The sequence below is a fragment of the Clarias gariepinus genome, chromosome 9 (genome assembly GCF_024256425.1).
Source record: "Clarias gariepinus isolate MV-2021 ecotype Netherlands chromosome 9, CGAR_prim_01v2, whole genome shotgun sequence".
Taxonomy (NCBI): Eukaryota; Metazoa; Chordata; class Actinopteri; order Siluriformes; family Clariidae; genus Clarias; species Clarias gariepinus.
The window spans coordinates 10,175,705-10,188,306 of NC_071108.1; the positions used below are offsets into that span (position 1 = coordinate 10,175,705).

The 12,602-nt window shown below is 36.5% G+C and overlaps 1 protein-coding gene across 1 annotated transcript in view; it reads right to left on the minus strand.

The window, feature by feature from the left end:
* sema3h (sema domain, immunoglobulin domain (Ig), short basic domain, secreted, (semaphorin) 3H) overlaps positions 1–12,602 on the minus strand; it is a 28,949-nt gene that overhangs the window by 13,984 nt on the left and 2,363 nt on the right. Inside the window, exons 3-9 of the mRNA XM_053504279.1 lie at positions 6,600–6,754; positions 5,802–5,864; positions 5,588–5,707; positions 4,923–5,016; positions 4,704–4,823; positions 3,766–3,911; positions 3,442–3,556 (exon numbers count right to left, since the gene is read on the minus strand). Of these exons, the coding sequence (XP_053360254.1) occupies positions 3,442–3,556; positions 3,766–3,911; positions 4,704–4,823; positions 4,923–5,016; positions 5,588–5,707; positions 5,802–5,864; positions 6,600–6,754 (813 nt within the window). The remainder of the gene's footprint in view (positions 1–3,441; positions 3,557–3,765; positions 3,912–4,703; positions 4,824–4,922; positions 5,017–5,587; positions 5,708–5,801; positions 5,865–6,599; positions 6,755–12,602) is intronic.

Sequence of the window (12,602 nt, forward strand, 5' to 3'; positions counted from 1 at the left end):
ATATTTTTATCATTAAATACATTAATACATTAAAACAAAAAGACACATACTCTAGTAGATTTTTATCGGCCGGCTTTTGGCTTTGAATATGTTGTTTAATGTGGTAGCCAGATCAATTGTGAAAATCAATTTCTCATGCTCCCACTGAGGCCACACTTTCACACTCTCCGGGAGTCCGGGAATAAACCGTTACTATCAGACTCCATAAATGTTATAACCTGGTCATTTAGTACAATCAGGTCATCAGCTGACTTAATTTTATAGGTACATAACATTGCTGAGCCTAGACCTGACCAACTGAAGCAACCCCAGATCATGACACTGCCTCCAGATAGATAGATAGATAGATAGATAGATAGATAGATAGATAGATAGATAGATAGATAGATAGATAAAATCTGCACCTTCATTCTTCAAACCTGTCCCATATCACTGGAGACTCCTTCTATAAATGCTAAACAAGCTCAACAAATTTTTCCACACCATTTAAATGACTATGCTTTTTTCCTCACCATTTAAATGACTATGCTCCAGTGTTTCTATCTGTTTACCCATGGAAGAGCTGTGCTGTTATTAAAACTAATTATCACTTTCTGACCAATCAGAAACAAGAATCTGAAACACTATATGCACTGAAGTGCAGACACTGAAGCACACACACTAAACCGTGGTTCTGCTTTTAATAGCATCAGCAAGAACATTGTTATACAAACTGGAGCAGAAAATGAGTCCACTCAATCATGATTTAATTAAAAATGCAAGTGAGAAATAATGAATCTGTGAAACTAAATAAAGTAGGTACAATCTGTTACAGTAGAAAAATCCTTAAGAAAGAATCAGCCCACAGATGCCGCTTCAGGGGCCAAGCAGATTTGATTTTAGTGAGGCTTTTACTAACCATGCTGTAGGTTTTCTGATAAATCCTCCTTACAGGCATAAATATATACTATACTAAATACATGCAAATGTATTTTAAAATACTATTTATAAAGTTGCTGAGGGGAACTGAAGGGACCTTTTAGTACATTTTTCAGTGAAAAGCTGGTTGTATAGCACACTTGGCTCAAGATTAAAGAACTCTTTCAACCTTTAAACTTCCAAAAATTTCTGTTTACTACATTTCTACATAGTCTATAATATGTGTGATCTGCTTCCGTGTACTGAGCAAATTAGTCTGATTAGGCTGTTTACTCAAAACCTACTTTATTTATTTCAATCAATGTTTAATCACAAGACATTTTAGGGCAGATGTTGACTACTCTAACAAATGTTCCGTTCTTTCTCAGTACAGAGACACAACATTACATTTCTTGTCTGTGGTAAGAGTCTTTGTTTAAAAAATGTGGAAATTTTTCCTTTATTTATTATTTTTTATTATAAAACGCATTCAACAAATGTATTTATTATTTATTCATTTTTATTAGGATATGCTAGATGATGGTGTATCTGTTGTTTAGGTTTACATGAAAATAATTACATTAAAGTGTACTACATTGATAGATTTGTGTTAATTAATAAAAGGAAATGGTTATAGACATATTATGTTATATTATACATAACAGTCATTACAGTAGCATAGCCCACACACTGAGGATAGTGTGGTTTTATTTTGCACATCAAGCTCTTCTCCATAAGGGACCCTGAGCCACAAGGGCCTGCTGGGAGATGTAGTTGTTCCAAGCAACAGAGCATGGTGTAAATATCACACTGGTGGAATTTTTACAGACCCGCTGATGGCGCCGTGAGGACAAGATGGTTGTAATAATGTTGTCATGGCTATATGAGATTAAGCGATTGGAATCTGTGAGTTGATTTGATTGGATTATTTGGTCATGGAAACTTTGGCAAGATTATGAGATGTTCTTTAGTCTTTATATTATCATCATAAAGGGTATGTCAAAGCTGCTCAGACCTGCTTTAAGATCTTTAACCCTAAATCGTTTAGTTCAGGCTTATAGTAAACTCACCACATGCAAACAACAAATGCTTTTAGGAATACTAGACGCTGGTGTGTCGGAAATAAAATTCACTAAGATTTAGCATGTTTCATAAAATCGGAAGTTCCTATACAATGCAATTTAAGCTAAAAAGCTTAAAAAGTTGAAAGGTTTATATCACTTAATGCTGGTTATATTACTTAGTAACTGGGCGTTATTTGACTGATCAGTGCTCATTACTCAGTGTTACTGTACGCAATCAGCCAAACCAGAAAGACTTGACAGAGTTCATGTAATTAACACATAGCTAGAACATTGCTAATACATCGTCCTGGAAGCCTTTTCAATTGTTTAAAACTGCCATTTCCTTACAGCGGTTTATGAGTAATAAAAACGGTCCTTCATGAGATAAGTACAACAATGTTTAAACAGACAACCACAGACATCAACCTTGTAAGAAATTAGGGTTTCCATATGTGCTAGTCTTTTGGATACCTTCAAATGGCTATTAATCATAATGGCTACGCATCATTTTGCATTTGCGAATAGTAAATTTGTGTGTTTAACTTGGCAAGACTTGAAGTTGTTATACAGTTGGATCAAGTTGTGAGAACACTTAATGCTAGACAACTGGGGAAATACAGCAGCTGATAATGAGTTAGAAAGCTAACACCTAAGGTTATTGAATTAGCTAGGTAGCTTTTAGCTGCTAAATAGAGGAAAAATAACAATAAAAACATAACAAAATAATAGGTAATACTAAGATTTACCTCAAATGTGCTGGCAAATTACTAAGAAAAGATTTTACATGACCAAAATAGCACTGTAATTACAATTAGCTTCTACTTTCATAGGTTCTGCCATATTGTGAGTGTTGAAGCTAATTACAATTAGCTTCTACTTTCATGGGTTCTGGCATATTGTAAACATTGTGGTACTAAACTTGAAACAGAAAAATAAACACAAAACAGGTCATTCATTTAGAACCTGCTAGAAAATGGTCACATTCTTTTCATGCTAATCACCATGCCTCTGCACAAACTACATGATTCCTTTACATTTAAGTGGAAAACATAGAGAGATGTTTCTGGATAACAAACCAGAGCTTATTTGTTTGGTAAAGACATAATAAAGAGTTTTGCTGGGAGTCTATTTGTGTTTTGCATGTGTGAGTTTGTGTGTTTGATTGTATATGTGTACATAATTGATATAGTTCATTTAGTCAAATCACAGAAGAATTGTTTATTCATTGGACAGCTTTTGCTTACACAGGCCGAGTGATAAGAAACTCGTTTGTGTGAATATATGTGCATGTGTGTGCGCATGCACGTGCGTGTGTAAACACTGATCACAGAGCTTTGATACGCCTTGGTATGTTTTCCAAACATTATCTGAATCAGTGGTGTTTCTTTCAGACAAAAATACACTTTAACGTGATTTTTATTTTTTTGCGCTTAACATTAGTTTGATGTCATGTTAATTCTTATTTATATACACTACTTACGCAGTTGGTCAAAGTGTGTCTGTAAGCCATCAGGTCCAGGCACAGAGCAGATCATCCGAGCCTTTTGAAACGTACTCCACTTATTCACCAAACTGCGCTGACCACCGATATCATTCTGCATAAGCACATAGACAGACACATGAAGTTCATAAAATACATACCATAGTCAGATGATCAGATAATCACATTTGTTATGTAATCTATGTTTTCAGCTTTGATTAAGGTACGGAGATGTATGGCTCAAGCAGGCAGAAATCCAGACGAGCACGTCCACCTCTGCACATGCAGGTAGGCATGCAAGCGAACAGATGTGCACACACACACCTTGCAGACACGGGCGACTCGAGTGTACAGGACTTTGCCGGCGGGCCCCTCAGCCTCCTGAGCACGCTCAGTGAAGAACAAGTAGACCTTATCATCTTCTTCATTATCACTCTCCTTCATCATGGCCACACGCACAAACTCAGCATCTGAGGCATAGCGAGAGTGAGACACACACAAAGATAAAGGGAAGAAAAAAAAAGAAATAAAAAGGTTCATTGATTTAGCAGGAACGGGACTTTTGATATGGCAGATTCTTTGTATGTCGAAGTACTTATGCATGGATTAAACAAGGTGCCTGTGCTGGTTTAGAAAAACATAATCGATGATGGTGTGCAGTTATGAGGTCGGATATGAAGAAGGGGTAACTGTTATTGCTTAATGTGATTATGTTTACTATCACGGCACATTCCAATGTCTCTTTTGAACCACTAATACTTAAAGGAACAATTAAAGGAACAATATTTTATCCTTTAGATCAATACAGTTTTGATTCATTTGATGCTCCTGTTATCATTCCCAATGAAATAGCTACACAGTCACTTTTGATGATCAAAATATATATAAAGTCACTGTCAAAAATGATGATGGGGAGTCAATATTGAGAATTAACAATATTATGATAAAATATATTAAAGTAATATTAAAGTGAGTAACTTGTCATACTAGACCTGTCTGGACTCTAATGTTTGCTTCTTTATTTACACACTATAGTTACAAGGAAGGAAGGCGTAGCCATCAGATTAGCATTGTGCAATAACAATTCTTGTTCATTCTCACAGTTCTGGTGCAAGAGCAAACATCAGACATCAGACTAAACAACAACTTTTGATTATTCCTAAGAGATGTGTGTTTGCCTTTTCATCCACCTGCAGCTCTGCATTAGTTTATATTGATCTATCGGTTTTTATGTGTATGTGAAAGTGTGGGAGGATGTGTACCTTGAAGCCAGGTTGGCTCGTATTGCTCTGTGCGGATTACATGACGCTCTCCCAGACTACGAAAGAATGCAGAGTCACGACTCATAAAATCTGATGTGATACCAGCATAAAGCTCTCCATCTGTAAAAACACAAATGCACACATACATAAACTAAGGTTAAAGTGCACAAACCTTGAAAATGAGGGTTAAAGGTTTTACACGCACACGCACACACGTACCAATCATGGCAGTAGCAGTCTTTTGGTTTGGGTCATAGGGACACTTTCCTTTTCCAGACTCTGTTTGTTCATACTGGAGTGTCTGATCCTCACCCTGCAACAAACAAGCACACACACATGCACTACATTACACTCTGTGGTATTTAACACCAGTTATACTTCTCTTACTATAGCAGGTACCACTTGTTAAAATATTGCTACAATGCTGGGGCCACTCTTGCTATAGTAGTAATCACTAGTTACATTAACACTTGTCATAATACTGTTACTGTAGTTGCTACCACTGATTTTGCCAATGTTACTATAGTAGATATTAAGCAATTAAATAGCAGGCAAGTATATATAGGCGAGGAAATTAATCATATGTATTAAAAGGAACTACTTTGTTTTATAAATTTTAAACCACATGCAAAATCTATGAAATCTATGGATGTACTGTAAATAAATGTAATTATAAACAAATTAAACGTATATCATGCTCTTCTTAATTAATTTCAAAATTGTAGTTGTTGGTATGATTGCTAAAGTGCTACAGGAAGATCTCAAAACACTTGATAAGGTTTGACACCATCTATAACACACATTCTAAAGTGTTTAATAACATACAGTATAGTGTATATGACCATATACAGTATATTTTACAGCCATAATATAACATTCAGTACCTTGAGAAAGAGGCGTGTAGGGATGTAAGCGCAGCGAGGGTTGAAGGCTCCTGTCCCACAGGCGTACAGGTGCGTTTGGTTGTAAGGCTCTAGTACACGCAAGAAATTGGCACACTCCAGCTAGACCAGGCATAATTAAACAGAAAATAGGTCTACAAATATATTGCATGTAAGTTATTATTATTATTAGTGATATATTAAGTGTGTATTTTACCTGTAGGTCTTTTCCAGCCATCAAACAGTCCTGGATTCGATCTGGATTTGCAGGCCAGTAAATCTGCAATGCAACCATGTATACAGAGAAGTTAAAAAAATAATACACACAGTCCAACGTTTTTCATGTTAATAATAAGAATAATAATTTGATTGGTTAAATATTTGTTGGATTATGTATTAAAACTACAGGAGCCAGTGTACAATGAACAGTTCAAACTCTTGAGACCTTATTGAACTGGCATTCCTTCATCTTTCAGATTTAATCAGCATAAATGTACAGTTAGTCATGTAGGGTAGGGACATACAAACACACACACACACTTAAATGGAAAGGGCTGGTCTGATATGGCAGTTTTGATAAGATAAAGCAGTTTCTGCTTCTGGATTCCTGCACATATTTGACTGCTTATGAAGATAGATGTCTGTGTCCACGTCTGTGTGTGGATGTGTGTACGTGTGTGCTTGTGTGAATATTTTACAACAAAATACCGCAGTGTAAACTGGTGTTTCCGTCTTTATTTATACAATATCTCATTTAGATTTAACCATTTAGATAAACATTATGTCACATTTACTGACATTACTCTTATTTCTTCAGACAAAGATGCCTGAGTTCTTTCCCTATAGTAAACAGTACTGTTTGTGTGAATGCCACCTCATACAGACGCATACACAGGGCCAGCACAAGGTGGTGAAACTGATGTAATGTGACAGCAACAGCCTGAAGTCATGCTCCTTTCATTATCACTGAGAGCTGTGTGTGAGACAGAGTGAGGACGTGAGAATACGTAATCACCTTGCGATGGGGTTGTGTAATATCATCCAGGCTGGCTGACAGTAAATAGTCCTTCATGCTGATGTACAGACGGCGGCCATCTTCATCAGGAAGCATAGAATTCAGGTCCCCGGCGGGGAGTGGCAGAGACATCAATCTGCTGCTACGGACCAGCTCTGAGAGACGTAGACAGATCAGGGAAGATGTTTAGAAAAGTTTGTTAAAAGCTTTGGGGCAAAAACCTAATTAATGTTTCTGACACCCTAATTCAGAAAGTCCTTTAAAGAAACACTTCAGTGTTGTAATGTACAGTATTGTCACTGTGCAATATGCAATTACTATATACAAGAAAATCAACAAATCAATGTATACTTAGAAAAAAGTGAAAGCTGTTTTTTTTTTTTTTTTTTTACTTTCCTTTTACAGCTATGCAACTGCAACCTTAAATGTTGGACAAAACTGAGCAAAAGTCTTGAGCTCATTTCTTCAAAACTTGCTACCAAAGACCCAGACTTTCTTGTGTTTTTAATATAATCTTGAGGAATAGTTCTCTAGGCTTTTTTGGTTATTATTTGTAGTCCAGTCCCTGTACCTGACCAGTTTCATATTTTTTTGTGGTTTGTGTTTTTTTTTTTTTGTGTGTGTGTGTGTGTGTGTGTGTGTGTGTGTGTGTGTGTGTGTGTGTGTGTTAAGCCACCCAGTGATCTATGAATCATTCAAGCATCGTTCTTAAAGCATGAACCAGTGTGAAACTGGTGCAGATGATGACAGATGACCTGGCCGGTGATTAACGCTGAGTGTTAATGCTGAGTAGTTGGAACATACAAGAGGAAAAATGAAGTTGCTGTTGAGAGTGTTACATAAACACAGCAAATTTTTCATTGTAGTGCAACGGCAAGCCCTGATATTGAAATCACAGTTACTGGTAGCAAAAATCATAAAAGTAGGAAATGGATTTTATTCGTTATTTGTAAATGAGCCCCTGTAAAGGCTTTGTTTATCAATACTAAAGCATATTACAAGTTGTATATACAGTATGCTCACCTAGGTGCTGGGAATGTAATGGTCTATGTTCTAAAATTGACCCATAACACCAAATCAGGGACTGTGTTGCATTTTGGGTGATTCGTCCATATATTAAGCATATTTTTTAAATTCCTGGTTCCATAAATTTATTTTGATACCAAGCTTATTACTGGATCATGTCCGGTTGCAGTGATATGGTCCGGTTGCAGATGATGAGGGCCTCATATTTTTAGAATATTTATATAAGGAGTTGGTGATATAATAAGAAAGATGGAACCCTCAGCCTCATTTTGTCACTAGAATTTTTCCTACTATCAATGAAAATAATGTCGCCAATAGAGTGGGTTTATATTGAAAAATGCATGTTTGTCTATTCCAACTGGAGTAACCAGCTAGTGTTCATTTAAGTTCTTTAAAATAATGTATATAGTTAAAACTTTACAGAAATCTTTTGAAGGATTAGGAAGGTAAGGTATTCATCGACCAATTTGGGAACGCAAGTTAACCTAATCTTTTCATCAATCATTTTATTAGTCAGATCATGGGAGGAAACCCACCAAGCATGGGGAGAACATGCAAACTTACAGACTCAAAGCAGGAATCGAACCCTCGACCCAGGAGGTACGAGGCCACAGTGCTAACCGCTTCGCTTACCGCATTGCTACCATGCTGTTCTTTTTCTTTTACCCTGTAGTTTACAATATAAGAATGGTTGTGTGTTTAGAAACCAGATATCATTAAAGCTTATTGCGCTAGTTGAATAAATTTACACAGAAACAAGGTTGATAAGATTTCGTCTCACTGACGTGATCATGCATTTACTGTTATTGTGTAACAAAAACTTCTAAAGTCTTAGATTTGGATTTGAATTTTAATAGTCATGTGTTTTACTTTATTGAAGGAATTTGACTACTCTTAAATATTATAAACAGGTTTTGTCTGGTTTTTGCAACATAGAGAAATGTGTTAAAATTCTTGTCCATGGAAATTACCCATACACTCCAGATGCATGTGTCATAAGACAGGAAGGAGGAAAAACGAGGAAGAGGGAGAGATTTAACACATGTTTCACATAGACAACTCAATATTATCTAGTACAAATGGTTTGAGCAAAGGAAATGTTCCTGAAATATGAAGAAGATTTGAGGTGGAGTCGGAAAAATGTCCAGAATTGGACTAGTTATAAAACACAGAGCTTATGTATCAATACAATATAATTGTTAGATCAAAAGTGGACAGTTAAAAAATCTGGATCTGTTTAGTCTTTGTTACAAGACAGAACCCGAGAGAACCTCTTCCAAAAACATGCATCTTTTCAGTGCCACGTCTCCCTGTAACACTACATGGATTTGTGACGGTAAAAGAAGACATCACTAACATGCTCACTGACAAACACATACGCTGAAGCCAGGCGGCCAGGCCAGATAAAAAAAACAAGAATCTACAGATTCACTCTGGCTGCTGATGACCCAAGGATAAACTAATGAGTCTAAAAGATAAAAAGATGGCACAATACTGGGATTTCACACACACAAAGAAAAAAAAAACTGTGGTGAGTTTAGTTTAGAGTTAGACAGCAGTAATGCAACCTACAGTATATATGCATAAGAATGCACATACAAAATGCACACACACCTTAGGTTTGTGTTAAGCTGATGAATATGACCTTTGCAGATCGTCTCGCTCTCTCTCTCTCTCTCTCAGACTCAGACACACACACACACACACACACACACACCTTAAAAGTGCACAAACATAGTTCCTTAATTATAATTATTCCCAGACTCTTGGGTGCCCACAGAACTGTATTGCCCTTATAAATTTCTTTTCTTACATTTGCACGCACACACACACACGCACACGCACACACACACGCACACGCACACGCACACACACACACACACACACACAGAGTCCTGATTCAGTCAGAACAGCACCAGCTGCGCCCACTCCACCCATGTCTGGGGGGGTGGTATGGGGGGGCAGTTGCTATAGCAACAATGAACATTTCAGTCCTGCATGAGTGTGTAAACTAAAACACCCTCCAGAGGATTAGGACTGGTATTCCACCTGTCTCTTAGTGTATGTGCGTGTGTGTGTGTGTGTGTTTGTGTGTGTGTGGGGCGCCTGGGATTTAGGCACCGTCTCATATTACTCCTTAATGACTAATTACTAAAGCCAATTAACCTTTGACCCCCAATGGCTTCATGTTTAACCTTTGTAACCTTTTCCATGTAATACTCATGTATCCATCCATCCATCCATCCATCCTTCTTCCCTACACTACTTACTTGTCCATTCATACAACCATCTATCTATCCATTTATTTACCACCCATCCATCCACACACATTCTATTTATCTTTCCATCCATCTATCCATTCATAAACCATGCATCCATCCATCCATCCATCTATTCATCCATTCATTCATCCATCCCCTATTGATCCCTACACAACCAACCTATCCATTCATCCATCTATCATCCATCTGTCCATCACATATCCATCCATCCATCCATCCATCCATCCATCCATCTGTCTGTTCATCACCTATTTATCCATCCATCTACCATCCAAACACTTTTATATTTATTATCTAAAGTATATGTTCATTTATCCATTCTCTTCTATCCATCCATCCATCTCCATGTTACATAATCAGACATTAATCAATCCATCCATTCATTCACCACTACATAGCCATCCATCATAACTTATCTACTTGTCCTTTTATCATATCAAGCATTTATCAGTTCTTTTAATACAACATCCAGCCTGCATGTTTGTGTGTGTATTAGATTATCATAATCAGGGAGGTGCTCATTTTAAAATATTTGATAATGCTAAAGACATTCCTGTGTCAGAGAAAACACACACACAGACACACATGGTGTTCGACAGAAGGGCCTCAGTGAACTGATTTCTTTCTTGTCTTCAGGGAAAAAAAACTGTCACATAATCACAAAGAACACCTACAAGCACATTATATTATCATGAAGAGATGCATTGTTTGACTTAAGTTTATTCAAAGGGGAAAATATGCCTGTGTACGTGCATGCAAGACATCTGACAAAAACACAATGTCACTGTTTAACCAGATGAACTCCTAGATGATATCCTCCTGACAGTTAATTCAACCACAAGTGTCATCTGCTAGCCAAAAGGACAGACGAACATAAATAAAAAGCACAAGTCAGTTTGTGGCACAGTCACTCTCAAGCATATCATTATGTGGAAATGGACTAGTGCGTCTGCTTAACATGTGTGTAGGTGTGTTTGTTTGTAAGAGAGAGAGAGAGAGAGAGAGAGAGAGAGAGAGTATCTGAATGGATAGCCCTGTCTGGGGCAGTGTTCCCCTGGGGAAGAGTTTCCCTCCTGTGCAGTAGGGGGGCAATAGAAGCGGCACATACTTCCTGTGGAAATGGGGTTATCATTTCCACAATTATGGCCTAATTAGAGAAAAGAGGTCTGGCTAGCAGGGCTGGGAAAGGGACACACTAACTCACACACTCACACACACACACACACACACACACACACACACACACACACACACACACACACACACACACACTTACACAAATATATCCAGGCATAAGCCACAAACAAATCCTGATACGCAAACATCATAACACACACTGCTCATGTCTGGAATTTGTCAAATGTCACTCACTAACACCTCTTAAACATTGCCTGCAACCTTTCTTAAATATGAGCATACATCATAATTATAGTCCTCACACACTAGCCTCACACCCACACACCCACACACCATATTATTACGATAATGAGGTCTCTGTTAAATTTCGGTATCTGTCACACCCAAGTATTGCATTTACTTCTGAAACTGTATGTGGTAACACATTTGTGTAACCTCATTTTCATTATATAGAATGGGGCTAATTAAATTAAATTCAATGTAATTTAGCTTGCATTATTTTTTGCAGGTCGTTTTCTAGATAAAATATGTTAAATGTAAAACACATAAATATATAGAGAAATAAATAAATAAATGTGTTCATTCTTGGAAGAAAAAAACCCTACAATATAAAATATAAGATTATTAATTCAATTTGTAAACTTTTTTTAATAAACAAATTATCAGCTTTTTTTTGCAAGTGATTTTTATTTGTTTCTACATAGGTGCCTGCTATAAGAACCGATTACAAAAAGCTAATATGGAATTTACTATATTATGAATTAACAGGTCTTGTTACATTTAGAACTAATAATATTAAATATAATATATTAAAATAATTTTCTATTAAATAAAAATACATAATACTAACCTTAAAGTTGCATTTCATACAAATATTTAGAAATAAACATAATATTTATCATACTTTGCTAATGAGATTAATTTTTATTATATTCAACAGATTTTCACAAAGATATGGATAATCTAAAATAAGTGTCTATTATAATATAAAATAATTGTATAATAGAAAATAATCAATTATCTAACTTTTTTTAAACAATTTTATTAATAAAAAATGGAAAGGAGCATAAACAACTCAATACATATACTGTATTACATGAAATATGTATACATTATATTATTGGTATATATTTATGTTGTTTCTTGCTCGCTTGCTCTCGTTTCCTTCCCTCAGTGCTTCATGAACTCTGTAAAAGTGCTGCTGTTGAACTCTGCAGTTGGGAAAGCTGAACTCGGCTTCTCGCCAGCTGGCCAGTAAACCCTGGCATCCTGGCACCTTCCCCAGTGACTTTGTCACATAGCTGCAAATCATCCATCTGTTGGGTTACTGAGCTTTAATAGCTCTCTGAGTGGGCTCAAACACTCGGCAATGCTTATAAATAGTGAAATGCCCAGCAACTTAAACACAAATAAATCAATTATTTTGAAACTGGAAAGCAACCTGACTAGTTTAATCTCTTATCCACAGCTACCTAGGCAACTGAATATAATGATTTACTGATAAAAGACAACCGAGCTAATTAAAGCATTACTGAAATGTCTAGGGGGATGCATCATG